At 48.0% G+C, this 21,405-nt stretch overlaps 4 protein-coding genes; 2 read left to right on the forward strand and 2 right to left on the reverse strand.

Moving 5' to 3' along the window:
- Positions 1-3,713: 3,713 nt before the first annotated feature.
- Positions 3,714-5,182, forward strand: GSTUM_00003264001 (uncharacterized protein). XM_002836895.2 has 3 exons: positions 3,714-4,003; positions 4,067-4,279; positions 4,350-5,182. Exons 2-3 carry the CDS (start codon positions 4,076-4,078, stop codon positions 4,785-4,787), a joined length of 642 nt encoding a protein of 213 aa, XP_002836941.1. The 5' UTR covers positions 3,714-4,003; positions 4,067-4,075; the 3' UTR covers positions 4,788-5,182.
- Positions 5,183-5,900: 718 nt separating this feature from the next.
- On the reverse strand, positions 5,901-8,716 carry GSTUM_00003265001 (uncharacterized protein). XM_002836896.2 has 6 exons: positions 8,214-8,716; positions 7,879-8,110; positions 7,687-7,736; positions 7,488-7,598; positions 7,348-7,419; positions 5,901-7,218 (listed from the first exon to the last, which is right to left on the reverse strand). Exons 2-6 carry the CDS (start codon positions 8,096-8,098, stop codon positions 6,139-6,141), a joined length of 1,533 nt encoding a protein of 510 aa, XP_002836942.1. The 5' UTR covers positions 8,099-8,110; positions 8,214-8,716; the 3' UTR covers positions 5,901-6,138.
- A 2,240-nt stretch (positions 8,717-10,956) lies between these two features.
- Positions 10,957-17,464, reverse strand: GSTUM_00003266001 (uncharacterized protein). XM_002836897.2 has 12 exons: positions 16,541-17,464; positions 16,457-16,486; positions 16,293-16,380; positions 15,926-16,237; positions 15,833-15,876; positions 15,502-15,778; positions 15,114-15,433; positions 13,864-15,052; positions 13,659-13,813; positions 13,355-13,600; positions 11,761-13,299; positions 10,957-11,706 (listed from the first exon to the last, which is right to left on the reverse strand). Exons 1-11 carry the CDS (start codon positions 16,874-16,876, stop codon positions 11,962-11,964), a joined length of 4,335 nt encoding a protein of 1,444 aa, XP_002836943.1. The 5' UTR covers positions 16,877-17,464; the 3' UTR covers positions 10,957-11,706; positions 11,761-11,961.
- Positions 17,465-18,290: 826 nt separating this feature from the next.
- On the forward strand, positions 18,291-20,196 carry GSTUM_00003267001 (uncharacterized protein). XM_002836898.2 has 8 exons: positions 18,291-18,635; positions 18,699-18,815; positions 18,919-19,136; positions 19,189-19,219; positions 19,302-19,320; positions 19,383-19,476; positions 19,535-19,607; positions 19,670-20,196. Exons 1-8 carry the CDS (start codon positions 18,570-18,572, stop codon positions 19,736-19,738), a joined length of 687 nt encoding a protein of 228 aa, XP_002836944.1. The 5' UTR covers positions 18,291-18,569; the 3' UTR covers positions 19,739-20,196.
- The last annotated feature ends 1,209 nt before the right edge of the window (positions 20,197-21,405 follow it).

Consider the following 21,405-nt stretch of genomic DNA (forward strand, 5'->3'; position numbering starts at 1 on the left):
ATCTCGGGGTACTTGAGTACGAGTACTATACTCGTACTTTTCCGAAGAATGGAAAAAGTGAGAGGAGGAAGAAAAAAGAGGTAAATTTTTTAATTTTTTTTTTAAAAGAAAAGAACCCCCCCCCCGACTTCAGAAAGTCAAGTATGATACTTGTAATACCGTATACCGTAATACCATAATATCGTACTTGTAGGAGCCAATAGGAATTGCACTTTCTTCCAGCTTCAGGGTCTTTGCCCCGGCCAGTGGGCCCCGTTACCGTGATTTTTACTATGATGCATACATATTCTACCTATCATACATACATGACATGCGCCACCGGTATACCTCTTGTTTGTCGAGACCAGTTGCCGCAGAAACTCCGGTAACAACATTGAGGCTATGAGCATTTTAATCAATCCGAGTTCGACTACACTTTCCTCTCACTCGTGCGGGACCCCTCGCCAAGAATATGGAGTGCTGTATCATACTCGCCCCGTAAGAGCTCTGAGCCAGATAGCTCTTATTCCAACCCCTCCTCACTCCCCGCATTTATAATCTACTCCAAATAATACTTCAACCACCACAACACACTTCAGTATGGCATTTGAGTATATTTTATTCAATGCACCATGTATGATGTATGTACTTCTCTCGTATGATACTAGTGCATGGCTTGAGCATGTACGAGTGAAGTCTTTATGTATGCAGGTCTATCCATATGATCTTCAATCTGTTGACGTGGGTGACCTTGAAAAAAGAAGCGTGGCGCTACCGCACTGCGCTGTACCCCACCCTACCCTTGCTCTGCTCTGCGTACTGAAAAGTACTCATACATGCCGGGAGCCCCGATAGGCCCGCCGCAAGTATTACACGAATGGCGAGGGTAAGTTGCTGGTGGAAAAGAGTGCCATAAACGAACATACGAGTACGGCAGTCTTGAGCTTCGTGTATGCACCCCAGCTTTTCTGCGACGCAGCCGCGTCCAGGCTGAGAATGACCCAGACGGGCGCGGAGGAGCGGTGGGAGAGACACGCGGACGAAAACAATAGTACCGGTGCGCGAGGAGAACACTTACCGTACTCGAGTACTATTATGCATAGATCCTGCAATGCCAATTGGGAGCTGATGGGTTAACAGTTAGGATTGGCGGTGGGGTTGTGGGCGTGGTAGGGGAGGGTAGGGAAGGAGAGGGAAGGAGAGGGAAGGAAGAGCATAACAGTAGCGTACCGTAGGAGAGGACGGAAGAAAAATCCATGAAGATGGTGGGGGATTGCGGGCGAATCAACAGAACTGGGTTCTTTTTCTTTCTCTCTTTTTTTCTTTTTGCTCCGCCTTGTCCACAAATATCGGGTTCTGTGTATCCGTGTCCGTGTCCATCATGGTTTATGTCTCGAAAACCATATCTTTCTCCGGGGAGCATCACAGAGTCGGCTTTCGCCGGCGCATTGGTTCACCCTTAGAAGGCATGGCTTCCTTTGAACCTTTTTTTTTACCTCTTTTCCCTTCCCCAAAGGTATCCCAATTCGTCTGATGTTCGAATCGGCTGCTCACCATGCTTCAAGTTACCATACAAGTACTGAAAGGCGATGTGGTGCCCAGAGGAGGGAAACCCCCACTCCAACAGGGATCAGAGGGGCAATCGCACTGCTCCCACTCCAAGGCCCCTCCATCCTTTGTCCTTTCACCACCTTCCAACCATTGGGCCGGAGGGCGTGCGCCAATGAAGCGTCTTGTGTCAGCAACTCAGCTTGTCTCGGGTCCGGACCCTTCGGCTTTGGGAGACCACAAGGCAACCCGGGGAAAGAAAATAACTTTGCCAACAGGACCAGCGTTAGGCCAAGTAAATTGTCAAAGCGCCAGGGAAACCTGCTTACAAGTACACCATAGAAAACTCGAGGTTAACTTACGAGCAGGTACGGTACCGTTGGGCGTGGAGGCAGCCGGTCAACTGTTTCCGCCACTCAGCCAACTGGGGGTCTTCTTCCTCTCCTTCTTTCCCATGTGTGTTTCTATTTTTACTCCCCATCTTCCTCGTTTTTGTGATGTTCTTTTCTTTTCCCATTGGTACGATATTTTTCTTCTTCTTCCATTCCCATTACCACTCTCGACCCTGTCTTTTTTTGATTTCCCTTCACCCAGAGTCCATGGCTCCGGTGCATCCAACGCCCTACCATTTCTCTGGGCCCACTCTCTGGGGTGGTGGTGGTAATTGTGCGCACCGGGGCGCCTATGGTACCTTTACCCACACTTCAACATCTAAACCATATCCAAGAGTACCGGTACGAGTACTCGAGTACTTGTACTGTACTGTACATTGTACCGGTTGCTGTGATGCGTGCGTTGTCGAGGTTCGTACACACTCCTCATCAAGTTTAGCGTAGGTCATGACTGGCAGCTGCTCGCGGCATCCCTCTCAAAAAAGGTTCCCCCTCCTTCGCCCCCCCCAAATCCTCCCTCACAACAGGCCAACCCCAGTCAAACCCCAACTTTCCTCCCGCGCCATCAAAACCTTCCCTCCCCTGGACCCCCCCACGCTCCACTCCCTTGTGCCCTATCCCATCCCACACCTCCTCCTGCCTTGCCCACCACCACCACTCCCATTCCCTTTCTCCTTCCACCCATGCCAACTAGCCCCAAACCAGCCCGGCCAGCTACTTTCCACCTTTCAGGATGAGCCCTCATCGCTCCCGCTCTCTTTTCATTCACCCCTCACTTTCCACCGTACTGTTGACTACTCGAGTAGTTATGATACCGGTACTCAAGCACAAGTTCCCCCTTTGGGCGCGCTATTATTCGGGCCTCATTTCTCGCCTCGTGACACAAAGGTACTATGCAATTAGGGTAGATCCCCAATAATGCCCGTCTCCATACGCCCTCTCTCTCAATCCAATTCTGTAGCAGCTGCAAAGGGATATCCCCGGGTGGCGTGCGGGGTTTGGGAGCACTTAGCGGTGTTGTTGAATTGCACAACACGACTGGTACAAGTACACGCTTTGCAGTGCGAGTACTCGAGTACTGTGCTCGGGAACGGTACACTTAAGATACAATTAATTGGTGTTGGTGCAGTATGGCGCAGTACCGCACCAGCTTGTGCTCAGTACCGGTACGACAACCGGCAGTAAGGGAGAGCCAACCGACCAACTAACTAACAAGCCAGCCAACTTAACGAGTGAAGTGGGTGATTGATCGCTTTGATTGATTGATTGGTTGCTTGATTCAGTGATCCAGTAGGTGGGTGAGATTGAGGCAGAAGCTGTGTGAGGAAGAGGTTACGGGCCGGGACATGGTTTGTTCGACTGGGTGGGCAACGGATTCACGAGTTCGGGGTTTACACTCAGTTGTTTGCAGTTCCTCTCTCTCTCTCTCTCTCTCTCTCTCTCCCTCCATCTCTCTCCATTTTTTTTCTTTGCCTTCGTATATTTGGGGGGTTATGTCTACAGTACCGATTTCCTCTTCCGTGGGCATATGTTTATAGTACTTTTTTTACTTTTTTTTGCAATTTCCATCGCGTTGCAGAGAGTTGAGTTACCGTACCGGTATTGTTCCTAGTTTTGCCTCATACGGGTCACACCTTACATCACATCATCATCCCTCTCGCCCTCCTGGAACCTTTTTTTTATTTTTTATTTTATATGCATTTTCTTACACACTTCCGAGGATGTGTGTTTGCTTTTCCCGCGTGACTCTCAAGGAGAGCTTTGCTCTCCGGAGAAAAGTTTATGCTCGAGTAGTGGAGCTCTCCCTTTTACTTTTTTAACAACCTTTCGTAGGGCCCTTGGTGTGTGGCACTCACTGAGGACTGGAGTGAGACCAAGTATTTAAAGCTTCTGCTAACCCACCTGCTCTGGCCGCATCCGTTTGTGTCTGCCCATAGTCTACCTAGCCGTGCACTGGTAATACCATACGACAATAGCTTGCTGCTCATTACGCCATAAGAGCATAATTCCTACTTTACCTCTTTGTTTGCGGAGGACCCTACCCCTTCCTCCTACGTACTACCTACCACCTTCCAGAGCTTTAGGTTAGCTACCTACGTTGACCTGCCTGCCTACCGCCTTACATACCAACCCCCCCCCCCAAACAGCTGCCCATCATGCTCTCCTACAACGAGAAATCTGGAGTCTACGTCTCCACCCCATCAGCAATCCACACGATGGGAAAAGTTCAATCAATACCAAAGCACGAGACACGACTCCGACATATATGGATCATCACGGGCCCAGCCGGGTGCGGGAAGTCCTCAGTAGCAGACTTCCTGGCAAAGCGTCTGAACCTGCCGTACATTGAAGGCGACGACGTAAGCTTCCCCTCTCCCCCCCTCTGCCACCTTACAGGGACTCCCCAAGCTAAGCTAACGATACGAGCAGTTTCACCCCCGTTCCAATGTCGAAAAGATGGCCAATGGCATCCCCTTGACCGACGACGACCGCTGGGACTGGCTCGAAACACTCCGCAACAAGGCCGTTGAAGAGCTGCAGTCTGGAGCAGAGGGATGCGTCGTCACCTGTTCGTGTCTGAAGCGCCGTTACCGAGACGTCATTCGCATTGCCGGTCGTGAGGCCGACGATGTGGTCGTCCGGTTCGTCTATCTTCGTGCCAGCGAGGAATTACTGCTCAAAAGGGTCAGGGCGCGGAAGAACCACTACATGAAGGACGACATGGTGCACAGCCAGTTCACGGCGTTGGAGGAACCGGACGAGAGCGAGGTGGACGTTGTCTCCGTCGATGTCAGCGGGAGTCTAGCCAGCGTGCAGAACCTGACCGTGGAGAGGATTAGGGGGTGCATGGAGGAGGAGAGGCAGTAGTTTTTTCTTTTCTTCTACTACGCTTTCCACTCTCTATTTTTATGTTTTTATTGTCTTCTCTCTCCCTTTTAGCGTTCTACGGTGGCTATCTTGGTTCTCGTTGTCTATTTCCTCTTACTCTACTCTACTTACCTTACTGTCTTGTAACTTCCACCCTCCATCCGTCCTTCATTTTCCTTCTTTTTCTCGGAGTAGGTATTGTTTAAAACGTGTGCATAACTGGGCTGAGAATTGTCTTTTGTCCTGGCCCCCTGGTGTTCTGCTTGTTGATATTGTTCTTCTGGTTATTTCTATCCGGTTTTAATTTACATAACTCATCGTGGAATTTCCTTTCCTTTGTAATTATTTCTAAACGGACAAACAAGAAAGCAAACAAGCACGAGTAACAAAAACAAGCACAATTCCGTTTCTATATCTTCTTCCCCTCTTCCCCTCCCCCCTCCCGGGACTGGCACTTTCATCAATTATCGTTTGCCAATACCGCGCTCATCGCCATCGTCATCTTAACAACACAACCACGTCACATCACATCACATCAAAGCATAAAAAATAGAAATATCAGAAAGGAAAGGAAAGGAAGGGGGAATTCTAAAGGTAAGGATGAATGCCCGGGTCATCCTCCACAATTCATAGTATGATATCGTTGTTGTTTTTAGAAAAGAGCCGCTACCGGTATGTGTTAGCTTAACTTGAGCTACGGTAGTCTACTCGTACAACGGCATGGTGAGCGGTACAACGCAGCACAGGACAGTCCTCCGTATGATCTATGACACCATGGGGATGACGGTTTGCAAAGTGACCGTCCGACATTCAAGGAGGTGTTGCGGACTACGAGTAGGGGAGGGAAGGAGAGGAGAGGGGGGAGAAACAAAAGGTTTGGGGAATTGGCCTCGCTTCGGGGGACGTTACCTGGAAAGGAAAAAAGGTGGATGAAGAAAGAGATAAAACAAAGTAAGATAAAAAAAAGTTAGATCTCGATTGACTCAAAGGTGGTTGCGGTTGCGGTTGCAGTAGCAGCGTCATAAGCCCGATTTCGAATGGGGCGGGGAAGGGAAGGGAGGGAGACCTGGTAATGGCAAACTAGCAACGGGGACTGGATGTGGATAGAGTGAGTGAGATAAGGTTATTAATTTGTTTATTCATTTACTTATTTGATTGATTCATTCTACTCGAGTATGTATCGTTTCGGGGGCGCTTGGCCGATTTGGTTGACTGATTGGTGGATAGCGTGCGGTTTGTGTCAGTGGGAGGAAGGTGGGGTGAGGCGAGGCGAGGCGAGTTAGATATTAGTTGAACGCCTATTCGTGATTCGAGTGCAACTTTGCTGGTTGGTGGGAATGAATGGTATGAATTATCTCATCCTGGCAAACATTTTCGCAGGAACCTCCAACAGTTCCCTCACCAGCGCCGCCATTCTCGCCATCGTTGCGCCGTCAACGACCCTATGATCCGCGGACCAGGAGAAGTTCGCGACTGTCTCTGCGACGACCCCTCCGTTCTCGTTGAACCTTGGTAACTTTCGCGCTCTGCCCATCCCCAGGATCGCGACTTCGCCGGCGACAATCACAGGTGCTACTACCGTTCCGCCGATGTTCCCGATGTTGCTTACAGTTATTGTTCCACCGCTTAGGTCTGCAGGTGTTAGTTTGCCTTCTCCACCCAGCTCCTGCAGTCTTTTGAGCTCTGCTGCAATGTCTAGGATGCTGAGGCTATTGACGTCCTTAATGTTGGGGACTACAAGGCCTACTGGTGTGTCCATCGCTACACCGATATTGTGCTGCGGACGCATGATTAGATATGGCTTGTTATCGCCGTCGAACTCCAGGCGGCTGTTGAGGAGGGGGTACTGGTCTAGCGCTATTGAAACGGCTTTGACGACAAAGGGCGTGAAGGACACTCTGGGCACCGGCGGGTTCGCATCGAGAGGTTTGTTGATTATGGAGCGGAGGCGGATTAGTGGATCGAAGTTTATTTCGTCAGAGTAGAGGAAGTGTGGGATTGTCAGGCTCTTGGTCATGGATCTCAGCATCTGCGATTGAATGTGTGTGAGGGGGACTTTCGTCTCCACTCCTAAGGTGACAGCCCGTGCCAGCGGGGGTCGGGGAGCACTAAGCTGCGACGACAGCTGCGAGAGTTCACCAGACTTCCTGGCCTCGACAAACCTTGTCACGTCCTCTTTGAGGACTCGTCCATCCTTCCCGGTGCCTGTAATCTCGGTGATTTCCACGTCATGCTCTCTTGTCATACGTCTAACAGCTGGTGTGGCGAGGGATCCGTGGGGCCTCGTCGTTGAGAACTGTCCGGGTCCATTCATGCCCTCAGATATCTTAGGTGCTTGCTTTGAAACCGCAGACACTGCAGGGGTCTTGCTCTGCATCTCCCCAAGTTCGGGATCGTTGATGTCGGCTTGAAGGTCAATGTCGACGAGAGGCTGTACTTCCCGCAATCCGGTTAGCTTCACAAGCCTCAATTGACCAAAAAGAAAGTGTTACAGAAAGGAAAAGAAGAAAGCACCCGGACCGTGGGGGCCCCGGCAGCCGAGAAGGGAGGGAGGTTTGACCTTTCCAACAATTGCCATGTCCCCGGCCTCGTAGTGCAACTTTTTGATGACCCCATCGTAGCGTGAAGTGATCTGCGGGAAATGATCAGCAAGGCCCCTTTCTCTCCTTCCCACCCTGTAGTGCTCGAGGAGTGGCAAACCGAGTCCAACCAGCCGGCCAGAAGCCCGACCGGTACGAGCAGCAAACCCCCACATTTATCCGAGAACGGCAAGCAAGTCAAGAACCCGCAAGAGGGGAAATAAAAAAAACCCTCCGAAAATAAATAAGAAAGGAGAGGAATTTACCTCAACAGAAGCTTTATCAGACTGAACCTCACAAAGCTTATCAAACTGCTCCACTCTAGCCTCTGGCTGAACGAACCATTGTATGACTTCGCATTCACGGATTCCTGCATATTATCCAATTCGTCCATTAGCATCCCTCTTCAACCTCGGTCCACCCCTTCCACCCGGGAATTGTGTGCTCGAGTATGTGTAATGCGTGGGGGTTGGTTGGCTGCTGGTCGTGGTGGTTGTGGGAAGCTTACATACCTTCACCAATATCCGCGAGTAAGAATGGTTTCACGACAAGCACCCGAGCAGAACTCTTGAGCCCCCTTGACCTCGACAACTTCGATACAGACAACAACGACGATCTTGCAGTGGTAGTAATAAATGGAGGGAGGACTCTGACGCTGCTGCTGCTGCTGTTACTCCTCCGGAAAAATCTAGCTCGCACAACCGTTCGACTGCCGGTACTGCCCCACAGCATCTTCTGCTCCTCCTTTTATCCGAGTAAGCAAACCACACACGACAGCAATTTCTCTCTCTCTCTCTCTCTTTTTTTATTTTTTTTTCCTTTTAAAAATAAAAAACAAAAATAAAACCTTAATTCCCGCCTCAAGTATAGCCTGCAGGCAAGTAAAGGGGGGCCAAACGTGTGATTCCGGAAGGAGTTCCTTTCTATTTCTTCTTTTATCCCTATTTCCAAAGGTAAAAAGAAGAAAAAAGAAAAGAAAAGAAAGAAAGAGTGGTGAAGTTTATGAGATCGAAATGAAGTGAAAAGGATGTAATGTACAGTACCGTACTCGAGTATGTATGGTATATGCGCGTTGCGGGTCGGGTACGAGTACTTGTGGTCTATATCCGAGACGGGACGGGCCACAGTGGATGCTGTTGACTGAGCCGTCGATAGCCGTGTAAGGTGTGTGTGATTGGGGGGCTTTTTTTGCGGGGAAGGCGAGGAGTTGAATTCTTCCCCGGTTGGACTCTACTCGAGTAAAGCACGGTACCGGTACTGCACTGGGTTGGAGCTTACCAGCAAAGTTTACCGCAACCGCACAGGTAGAGTCACTCCCCACTGATACAGTACCCCTTGATAGATTGGCACGAGAAGGAGGAGAAGGTTGGAAGAACTGGAGGAGGAGGAGGAGCTGGAGAGGAGCGGGAAGGAAGGGTACTCCCGAGGCCATCATGCCCCACTGTGCAACCCCGGAGCTCCACATGGCGAGGTACTGATACGGTTACACTAGCAAGTCCCGACTCGGGACCTAGAGCCTCCACATTTGCTCCTGCAGGGGGTTGGCTCACTGCACCGTCTTCTTCGGTGTCATATTTTGTCATGTACCGATAGGGGTATTCAAAGTTAGAGAGGTGGAAAAAAACGAAGCTTACAGTCGCACTTAAAAACAAGTGAGAAGCGAGTGATTGTATTGATATGACTCCCAGCTATTCCATCAGGGTTTGAATGAGGGGTAGAGTAGAAGATAAAAGGTCAGAGAGACAACAACAAGTAATCCCGTAATGGGAGAGAATTTCGAGAAACCTTTCAATACTGAACTTGAATCGATGAATTTTATTGCAAATGATCGCCTTAACTCAGAGCTTGCTTGATGTCAACAGCACAGCTTGCAAATGGAAGTAAAAAGTGGAATACAGTGAAGAAACTTGGCTTCACACTAGTACAGAAATATGAGATGTGTTGTCTTTGCCAAAAACATACAGAATTGGAAATTTCTAGCTTTATTGCACTCGAGGAATGTTTCCATCAGCCGGATGGATGATATATAGTTATTCAGAGTCTTTCAGATCACTTAAGGAACCAGGAGAAATTTGGTACAGGCAGTCCTCCGATCAGTAAGAGTAACCCACTGCCACATTCTCATCCTACGTTCTTATATGCTCATTCTTGTTTCTTCTTAGCCTGCTAGTGCCTACCATAGCATAAATAATGTTAAAATTTAATAGTAGTTATAGGTTACAGTGCTAATAAGTAGAATAATTGTACCCCGTTCCCTCCGATACAAGAGTACTTATTATCTATCAGGATTGATACAGCAAAGATTTATTCTATATATATTAGTTTCTGATGAAATTATAAATAACTATTCTAAAGCGATAATGTAACAGCTAACTAAGTGACAAGTTGATGAAAATGGCCTAATTTTAATAAATAGCCTACTTATTTAATATTTGGCTTGTAGTAAATAAGATTTTAAAAGGTAGAAATGATTTTCATATTGTCAAGCAGGCTAATACTAACAAGAGAAAACTCCAGGTGATCAGGAGAGCTTAAACTTCAATAGACTTTTAATAAAATAATAATATTAATACCAAATATTTATAGGTTCAACGAAAGAGCCTAGAGGTTTAGTAGATTATAGTATAAGTTTCTTTGTTGATTAAATGATGAAATATGTATTCGGTATCATCATAATATTTTTAAAAAGATAGAAAATAGTTCATAATAATATTATTATGATAGTACCTATTTTTGTTTTTCTGATTTTGGAATTTTGGAATACTCAAAGCTCTATAGATTGTTTTTAGAGACTATTTTTTATTACTTATGATATAAGAGGTATTCCTAATATGCTTTCACATACCCTTTGATTAGACTTCTACATGAACATTTTGTAGACAAAGTGGTTGGTATTTGATGTAGTACTGGATTGCTAAGGGGCGTACATATTTTCTATTTTCTGGACACGACTCTACGAGTATCATACTGTATCGTACTCGTACAGCACTGTACAGTACATGCTTGGTGATGGGACACTAATGCAGTAAATCGGGTGCGTCACCTCTACCTCATTTCCATGGATTGCTACCCGTCACCTTAACCGACACACCGTGAAGCCAGTTACTAGTACCAGTAGACCATTAGTCTGGTCCAAGTCCATGTAGTCCCGTCACGTAATATCACATTGTATTCGGAGATAAGATTCCTTATATACCATTCACCAACTATTCAACATAGCATACGTGACAATAGCCGGTCCATCATCACCTCCATCTCTATCGTGAGCTAGGCAAAAATAGCGATATTTAAAACTCCCCCATAAAAGAAAGAAGAAAGGGGAAAAGGGGGATGAAGAAAAGAGCAACAACCAAAAAGAGAACTGATAGCTTAACTACCATATGGTACTATACAAGTGCGAGACCACAGTAATAATGGCCCCGAACCACCCACCACCACCACCGTGAAGGATTGCTCGAACAGTAAAAGTAAGAGGGGAAAAAAAAGAGAGAAGGCCATTTCGGCAAAGTACCTTTTTCTATGCAGATGGTCTACTCCAACCGCGTTCTACAGCTGCCCCCCTTCCTTCCATAACCATCATCCCCATCACCTTTTTTTGTTTTCTGTTTCATCTCATTTCATCCGATCCGCCTCTCCCTCTCATAAAATACAGCATACCCCCCCCCCCCAGCTTACGAATCCCGTCATCGGCCTTGCCGGTGCTATTCGTTAGGGGTCGTAAGAACCTTCCACCGCTGTTTCTGGAAGCAAAAGAAAAGTGGAGAAGGGGAGAGAAAATAAAAAAATACATGGAATAATTGACCTAGAAAAGAGAATAAGAACCCGCAACCTATGGAATTGAAATTCAAACCTTGGTAATAATAATAATAAAAGACAAATCGCACCGACCTTAAACCCACTATACACCCACAGAAAAAGTAAAATAAAGGACAAACCCCACAAAATTTTCACATGACGCCGTTAAGTTCGCTTGCTATGCCCTCAAATATGTAAATATAACGAGAAAAGGGAGGAGGTGCGAGTAAAATGGAGAGAGAAAACACCATTGGGAAAGACCACGAGAGGGAAGTTAGAAACATGGACGAATAGGGGATAAAGAGTTGAGAAATATAATGGGAAGGAAAAAAAATGACCAACACCCTAGAGCTATAGACAAGAACGAAATAAAGGAATCATGAACCTAATTTGACCTAGTTTCAAACGCCGTTCGAACCCATTATGTAGAGTTTGCCCCCACCGCCTCCCTTTCGGCCCGCTCGCTCTCTATCAGTTTGGCGGAAAACTCCGCCAGCGCCTGCCATGGCTTCTCATGGTGGGGCCAGAAGCGCCAAACGACATACCTATATGCAATTAGCAGGGGTTCCCCGAGCCTATCCCAAAGAATGATCTCCTACCAAAGATTTTGGTGAACATTGCTCCCGTTCTCAGTTCTCTCAAGTTTGTTGATAAACTTGCCAACTGCCAGGAGATTTTCCTTCAAAACTTTAAGTCTATCCGTTTTCTGGAGCTCCTTGACATGCTCGAGAGCTTCCAATTTGCGACGAACAGGGCGCAATTTACTCTGTAAGTTCAATTAGTCTATGTTCGAATGAAAATCAAGGGGGGAAGGAAGGAAGCACCTCGGCCACGGATTCCTCTGCGGTCAATGGCCTATTCACTTCAGTGACATGACCGTTGCCCTTTGCATTAGCCTTGGGAGGCGGGGAGGACTTCGCCTTTTTCCGGTTCGCGCTATCAACTTCATGGCCATCGCTCTTGTGCTTTTTCGAGGAAACGGAAGTCTTGTCCTGAATACGCCCTTTCTCCTGATAACGGGCCCTGTCTTGGTAGCGCTCCTTCTCCTCGTAGCGGACTTTTTCCTGATAACGCCCCTTCTCCTCATGGCGACGCTTCTCAGGACGGTGCGTCTCGGAACGGTGGTTTTCGGGACGGTGTTTTTCAGGGCGGTGTTTTTCAGGACGGTGCTTTTCGGGACGGTGCTTCTCGCTTGGGTCAGCCGTCTGATATCTATACTTCTTAGATGGCGCGGGTGACGCTGATAAAGAGACACGATCCTTCTTAGTAACTCTATCGACTGCTGAGGCCCCATTCCTCTTTTGTGGCTGGCGAGAATTAGCATCTGGTGACCTCCGATGTCTGGCTGTGGAAGGTGCCGCGATAGAAGCTGCTTCGAATCGAGCTCTCATCACTCCAAGCAAGTAGTCTGCTCTGCGGACAAGATGAACTGCTCCGGGTGATTTTGCTGCCTCATCCTTTTTTCCAACCCGATGCTCCTCCAAGAAGAATCTGTCGCCCATTCCAAGCTCAGGGTCGTCACGGATCAGGTTCCAACTTCCATATCCATGTCTAGCGATGCCAACGCAAAGCATGGCGTCTTCACGAGTACCCCACTCGCAAGCCCAATTATGCACTGGTTTGACATCCTCAATTCGAAACTTCAAAGGTTCACTGAAAGATGCAACAGCTCTACGAAGCTCCTTTAATTCCCTAGGCCTCTCGACCACTGTTTGCGCATTGATGTTCGGGCATCCCTTATAGGTAAACAAGATAGCCTGTTTTGACTTTTTTCCCGTGCCATCATCAATAGCGCGTTGGCGTGCAATCGCTTCCTCACCAATCTGGGTCATGTCGGCGATAGTGGTCTTAACCAAGTCTGGGTCACGGTCCTCCAATCCGCAGGCTTTAACAATCTGCTCCCAACACTGCTCAAGGCAACCATATCGGGCATAGGCTCGATAAAGGTTTCTAATTTCGGGTCCAGTGAGAGGTCGGCGAGGGTCCTTCTCGGGCTCATCATCTTCGCTATCGATATGGGCAGCGGATAACTCCTTGGCCCGCCTCTTAGCTGACCGTCCCTCGAGTTCTCCATTTGTGGCCGACTTCCGTTTCCGTCTCGCATTCATATCAATTTGCTCTTTCAAAAACGCTTGCTCCTGTGAAGATGTTAGAAAAAATTAGAAGGGATTACGCTCACTAGGTCGAATATACCTCTTCCTTCTGTTCCTCGGACTTGATAGCATCTAATTCCTCCTTAGGGATGATATCATCCCATGAGACTTCAGCCTTAAAGTCTGTTACTTCAAACTGCTTGAGAAACTCATCTCCTCCTTCACCACCTAAGCCAGGTTCAATCTGAGTAATGTGATCCTCAGCATTTAGAAGAATATCATCAATCTTGAGTTCCTCCAACTTCTTCTGGTTATCAGTAGCCTCGAACATTTTTGACGCACGAGCCTGTAGCAAAAACGGTTAACCACGCCAGTCACGGGAAAAAAACTAACAAATGGCCTACCTTGAGAATGGCGGAAAGTTCAGCTGACTCTAACCGATCTGTCTTCTTCTTGACTTTATCCGTAATGCCTTTATCAGTGACACCGAGCGAAATAACCAAGTGCTCAAGAATCATCTTGTTCCGGGCACGTTCCAGGACCTCTTCTTCGATTGTATCTATCAAAGAATGTTAGTCAGGTCAAAGAAGACGGTGACGGAATGATCACCTTTTGATACCAATCGATACACCATCACGTGTGCCTTCTGGCCTATACGATGAGCACGAGCCATAGCCTGCAGATCAGCCTGAGGATTCCAGTCTGAATCAAAAAGGATAACAGTATCTGCTGTCATCAAGTTAATCCCTAGACCGCCAGCACGTGTACTTAACAAGAAGCAGAAATCTGGACTCTCTGGTGCGTTGAAATGATCGATAGCAATCCGGCGAGGTCCAGCTGCAATTGTTCCATCAAGGCGCTGAAAGGAGAACCCCTTGAGATTAAGATAGTCGGCAAGAATATCCAGCATATGCACCATCTGGCTAAATACCAGAACGCGGTGATTATCTGCCTTAAGCTTCGTGAGCAACTGATCTAATAGAACCATCTTTCCACTACTCATAATCAACGCCTTCAACACATCCTCTCGCCTATTGCTGCCACCGAGGATGCGCTGCTCGGCAGGTGGGAACATAAATGGATGGTTGCTGATCTTCTTTAACTCCATGACGATATTAAGTAAGGATTGTTTTGGACCCGTAGCACCAGCATTTAAGGCCGCATAATTGCGAGTGATGATTGCCTTATAGTACTCAGTCTGGACATCTGAAAGTTCAACCCGAATAATCTTCTCCGTTTTCCCAGGCAACGATTTTTCGACTGATTTCTTAACGCGTCTGAGCATATAGGGTTTCAGAGCTTGTTGAAGTTGCTCAATTTGTCGACCAGCATCCTTGGACTGAAGATCAACATCATTGTCTATGCTTATTTTACCAGGCATAAGAAAATCGACCAATGCCCCAAGTTCCTTCAAGTTGTTCTGCAATGGGGTCCCAGTAATCAGGAGACGGCAAGGAGCTTTGAAGACATTCAGCTTGTCATATAGGGCTGATTCTTTATTCTTGAGCCTATGCGCTTCGTCAACTGCCAGAAACTGCCACTTAATGTTCCCCAAGGTAGCGAAGTCGTTCAGAATGTATTCGTAGGTCGTAACCATGCAGTTAAACTTAACCTTGGTCATTCCAGGGTCTGCAAACATTTCGTATTTGCGGATTACTTCACGCGCTTTTCCTGTGCCAGTGTAGACTATAAAATTCATATCCGGCGCCCAGTTCTCCAGGGTTTCGGCCCATGATGGTACTGTGGATAAGGGCACAACAACTAGGAACGGTCCATGCTGATGTCGGTCATGACGGAGCTGAAGAAACATCAGTCAGAATTAAAATAGATGGGACAGCGTAACACAATTAGTTACTTACCCAACTCATAAAAGCGACTGTTTGAACCGTCTTCCCAAGACCCATCTCGTCTGCCAATATCCCATTGTTGCCATTGGTCCAGTTATAGGCCAACCAGTTTAACCCCTTCATTTGGAAGTCACGTAACTCTCCTCCTTTGATATAACTAGGCTGGCCCTCAAGTTTCTTGTAGGGCCGACGAGTCCTCACATCGCTCTCGGATTTCTTCGAATATGGAAGGGTCTTTTCACGGACACGGTATTTGTCGATTTCATCGGGGGCGATTTCTGTGATCAGCTCGGCGCTCTCCCAGGTACAATTTTCATATGCAAGCCGCTTCCCTACACCAAAGAAGAAAAAAGGCAATAAGCATCTGTTAAGAGAGGACCCAATGTCACCTCAAACTCACATTTAATCATGTACTCCCGATTTCCTTCTTCATTGACTTGGTCCCCAATAACCCTCTCCACATGAACAAATTCAGCAAGTGATTCACGCAATCGCTCACGCTCCAGGGTCATGTTCTCAACCTCTTCCCTGGTGATAAAAGGGTTGGTCCTAGCGTAATAGTCCTCGAGGACGACCTTTTTCATGTAGTTGTCGAGCTTCCTGATTCCCTTACATCCAGCTAGTGCCTCGGCTGTCTCCCAAGTCGAGTGATAATGCGATAAGCCCTGCCATTTGATCTATGACAATCAGTAAGAGGCGCAGTGGCTGGCTCACCAGACAAAATAACTTACGTAGAATTGAAGTTCTCCTCGCTCCATGATCGGATCGGTTGAGTCTGCCACCGGCATTAGCCGTGATTACCTATAAGCTCCCAGAACACCTACCTATGCCCTCACGAGGTCGATGATCAAGTATCGAATCAATGCCTCCTACATCTGCACCCGGGTCTGCGCATTCGTAGGCAATGGCACCATCCTCCTCCTCCTCAAAGTCATCATCTCCGTCTTCGTTATAACTAGTGATTTTGGCCGCCTTGCGGGTCGAAAACCGGAGACCGTCGGCCGAGGGCGCATCAGAAACCACAACGCGCCGACGCTTGCCCCTTGACTTTGAAGCCTTTCGAACGCCATAGTCATCCTCGTCATCGTCGCTATCCCCGGATCCACACCCAAGGGCTGGAGTATTACGCTTGGAAGCTAAGAGACATATTAGCTTGGTTCCTCCCCTTCACAATTGATTGGAATAGCTAACACTTAGACGACCGAGGGGCAGTAACAGTTCTCCGCCTCTTGCGGTTGCTCTTGGGTTCCGAGTCATCTGAATCGGAGGTAGTATCAACCTACCCAAACTATCAGCAATACCCTTTTCGAAAGTTACAAAACACACTGCTTGAGTTGCAATGTCTGAGCACATACCACTGGGCGAGCAGCAGGTCGAGCACGTTCCTATATGAATTGGTCAGCCTGCGCCCCATTGGAACACCATAGCATGTAACCTACACTCCTACGTAAGCCATAAAGGTCTGGGTTCTCGTGAAAGTCGTCAGCGGGTTTCGATTTCGCGGTTCGCCTCAAGCTCCCAGCACTCTTTACAGGAATGTCTGAGTCGTCAGAGTCACCGTTATGGTCATCCGCTGGTTCTTCTGCCGGGGTCTCTATCTCATAGTCCCCATCCTCGGATTGGCCGCCATCACCACCCTCATCGGATGAGGCGCTCGAAACCACTTCGTCCTGATTCCCGGATTCGGGAGTGGAGATAGATTCCTGCTGGGCCCCCGCATCCTCCTCAGCGTCGGATAAGGGTCCCTCACTTGGCGAGGAGCTCGCAGGCGACATGGTATCATTGCCATTGATGTATACAGGATCCGGATGTGTCACAGCAGATGTTAGGAGGGCCGGAGGTGAGACTAAGCTCACGCTACCTGCTGTATTTGAGCGCCAGCATCAGTAATGGGACCAAAAACAGGACAGGGAGAAGCGGAAAGCTGAGGAAGGTGAGGGTGAATGAGGCGACTAAAATGAGGGGTCCATCAATGGTATAGAGGCCCGAGATGAGTCTCCACGATGCTTCGGGGATGCAGGACTCGATGTTCATGATGGCCCGTGATGGGAAGTACCGGGGGGTCAAAGGGGTCACTACAAGGCCACAGGGAAAAGGAACAACAGAACGCGAAGCAACATATCGGTGAAAGACTCGACAAAGCATCCGACATATTCCCACGGACTTTAACAGCTCAGGAGAAAGTTTTAAAGGGTGGTGTGTTGGGAGTGGGCAAAAGAGCGAGCGGCAGGAAGAGGATGGATGACCAGGGAAAAATGCGGCAGCAACAACGCGAACTGAAAAAGACACGAGCAGACTTACAAGCCATGAGTATATTAGCCTAGAAAAGGCAATAATATTGAAAGGAAAAAATATTGTTGATATAAAAGAAGAAAGTAGTTACTGGGGAAGTGTTATGGTGGTTGGATAGGCGGGTGCAGTGGTTGATGAAGATCGTGTAGCGGGAAAGCTGTGGGGGTGTTGGGCAGAGGAAGGGAAGAGCCACCGCTTTGGGGGGGGAACGAATGTGTCTTGTTGCGTAGGAAGGGAAGGGAAGGGAGGGAAGGAATGGGCTGGACTGGGGTGTGAAGAGCAGCGGGCGGCAGAAGCAAAAGCAACGAGGCAACAAAAGACCTGCGAGCACAATAGACAGGAGGAAGCACGCTAAAAATGAAATTCTCCCATTCTATCCAATGAGGGTTTCGAGACCTATCAGATCGCCAATCCTAAGACAGCAAGATATGGGGCATCAGCCACACTTGAGAGAGTTTATCAGATCAGATCTCGTTTTTTTTCCTGCAGGAAAGCAGAAAAGGGATCTGTTGTTGGTCGTTGTCCAAACCATACGAGTGCTGTATCGTACCGCCTCGCACAGTACCTTGCCTGCCGCGCCGAAAGCCCCAGCTGTCATTTATTCTCTTCTCCTCGCTTCTCTCGCTTCTCTCGCTTTTTGGCCTTCTGCGTGCTTGGAGAGTGGCTGCACCACCAGACTCGTACGAGTACTTGACCATTCATAAAGTATTCGGATGACTTGGCGCCAGGATTCCATGCTTGGGTGCCGGTTGATATACCTTGGCGCCAAGGCATCCGAATATTTTATGAATGGTCAAGTACACTGGCATACAGCACATATTCTCCTCTCCTTGTTACTGTACCGCACCGATATCCTTGCTTTCCCCCCTCCGCACACACCGACGACCACAGCCATCCCATCCATCCCCCATCTCATCATCGTTAGACCCCGCTCCCAGCTTCCAACCTCAGCCTTAGCCAGTACCCACGCGTACTCAGCGTCAAACTTACTGCCGCCCGATACTGATACCGGTACCGCACCGTAGTGGTAACCTTATTGTCGCTTCCCCTCATCGAACCTCCTTCATCCTCCTCCCCCATCAAACGCCACCCATACTCTTGCCTTCCCATCCCTTAGACCTTCCTCAACCCCTCGTCAAACGTGAAGACAGCCCTTCACTTTTCTTCTTCATCAAAATGGCATCGTCGGACCGCCTTCGTTTGATCCGTTCTGCACGAAATTACCATCTTTGTGGCCGCGTGGTGAGAAACCCTGCATTCCATAACATCTCTGCAATCATCACTGATAAATTTATCCTCCCCCAGCCTTTGGTCAACGTTGTTGTGCTCTTTATCGAGATCGTGGGATTAGCTCGTGTGGCTATGCAATATGACCTACATTTTGGCTCCAAGCCAATACTGACCATGATGATTACCAACTCGGTATGGTGCCTCCTTTTTCTTTTTCCTTCGAAATAGCCTGAACCTGACCTCCTAGATACCTTTAACCTCAACTTGAAAGCTAATAATAGAGTCGTTATGCCAGTTGCTGAACGGGGTGGCAGATACCATCGCCCAAACAGTCACCTCCATACGAGCTAAAACCCGCAGACCTCGAGATTTTGGAAAGAAGGATAGCATTTCAATAGAAATCCATGAGTTGAATGAGAAGGGCCCTTTACCTACCCATCGAGCGGAACTCTTGGCCACCTCACCGCCGCCCTTTGACTTTGAGCGGCTGGTGAGATACATGGCATGGGGCATGTGACAGAACGTTCCGCGCAATGCAAATAATCACTGACTCTATGGTCTCTAGGTTTCCTTATTGCGCCTCTGCTATTCAAGTGGTTCGGCTTTCTCTCGGATACCTTCCCCATTACACCAACCAGCGGAATCGCACCGGCCCTCTGGCGTGTAGCTATTGACCAGCTCATCCTCTCTCCTACCTGTAAGTTCTATATCTGAGAACACTCCCCTGAACCATCCGAATAACCCTGTTTGTAATTTTAGCCCTTGCGGTCTTCTTCATCTACATGACCTTAGCAGAGGGAGGTGGAAAGAAAGCTATCATTCGAAAATTCGATATGGTTTATATTTCCGCTTTGTATGTATCCCTTATATATTTCCCTTCTACATATCCTGACTTATTAAATGCTCCTTAGGAAATCCAATTATATTCTATGGCCAGCTGTTCAAATACTAAACTTCCGAGTTGTTCCTCTTTCACTCCAACTGGTTAGTTTGGAATCGTATTTCATTCAACACTACATAAGCAAACTAACCTTTTATGTCCGCAGCCTTTTGCCTCGACCGTTGGAATCGCATGGACAGTGTACCTTTCGCTCACAAACGACGCCGCAGATTAATGGCCAGTTGTAGATCTCTGCTTCAATCTCAGTAGACCCAGCCCGAACACCTCCCTAAAACAGTCTAATACCAATCAGATCTCTCAAGTCCGGCTCTCACGGTTGGTAGACTATCAAAAAAAAAAAAAAGCCTCTGCTCTCTTTCCATTTTCACCGTTTTCACCTTCTACGCTTTCCACTCTCTCTCGGCCAAATTACTCGCGTATATGGTGGGATAAAGATAGGGTAATAAGGTCAACGACATTGTCTCTCGTTTATCATCATGCAGGTTCCTCCAAGGACGCCTTGGACTTGCCATTCCTTCTACTACCGTTCTCAAATTCACGGGCTGTGCAGCATGTTCCCTGTTATTTGTCACTGTTGGCGTTAGGTACTATTATCCATAAAATCACTGGTGGGGGAGGAAAGGTGGCATTTCATATTTTAGGAATTTACATCCTGTAGTAGTCCGTGGTTCAAGCTACCCGCACGTACCGGTATCACACTGTATCGCTACCGCGAGGTTGAGGTCCTTGCAGAGCCCCATCGCTGCATCCGTCGCAGTCCTTCTTAGTCATGCAAAACTTATTCCGGAAGAGACATAACAAGCATAGGGATAGCGTGCGCCACAACCGTCCGTCGTCATCTTGGGCACTGGAAGCGTCGGGGTGCTTCAGGAATAAGACGGTGGTAAGTTAGCTATATGTGGGAAGGCATTCGAGATGAAATGAAATCGGACGAATCGAGATGAGGCCTGATAATTCATGCCATGGTACAGTACCGGTACTCGAGTATACGGTAGCTTCCTCATGTGCAGTTAGACGACAGCCAGACGACCAGTCACTCGCCACCGCCCATGGCACTTGGGGGTAACCCGAGTGCCGCCGTTACCGACACAATACTGTACCGGACTTACACCCACGATTACCCACCAAACGAGGAACCCAGACATCCACTCAATGAGCACTGAAGTTGATCCGACCCATCCCACACACCTCAGCGGGCAGATCCACCGGCTTGCTATGGTGCCTAGCGGTCCGCGTTTGGATTGGGGGCGTTCACATTGGCGAGTGGCAATTGCGCTCCCCTTCCTAGCCCATCCTACTGGACCCTTGCCTTAGTTGTACCTTAATCCGGAGACGGGGTATGCGGAACGCTGAATTTGCATGCATAAATCCATTCGTGCAATCGGCAGTCAAGACCGAGTTCATAATGCACAAAAGGCAGTCTCAGAACCGTCCATAATAAAAAGAATGAAAATGAAAATGAAAAAACAGATACAGTAGTAGACATGCTTTGATGCACCATTTCATAGAAGCAATTGCATCCTCGAGCGCAATGTAACGTCATGGTTTTAATCGAGAAAGAGACAAGTAAACAGATAGGCAGAGGTAAAGTAGGGAACAACCAGGATAGTACTCGAGTATAACATGAAACAAAACGAAACGTGGTAACAATAATAACCTCCCCAAAATTAATTTTTTATCCACATTAAGCAAAGACTTATTGACTGGGACTCGGCGCGAGAACCAATCCCCTTTCCTACCACTCCTCCTTTGGTGATTGCCTGGCCATCCGTCATGAGGATTTATTGAATTACTGGCCATTATGGGGTAAGATAGGTGGGAATTCAACGGTTAACCTAACCACGATCGACCTTACCAAAGGAAATAACGTAGACACGTACC

This window comes from Tuber melanosporum (genome assembly GCF_000151645.1).
Source record: "Tuber melanosporum whole genome shotgun sequence assembly, scaffold_165, strain Mel28".
Lineage (NCBI taxonomy): Eukaryota > Fungi > Ascomycota > Pezizomycetes > Pezizales > Tuberaceae > Tuber > Tuber melanosporum.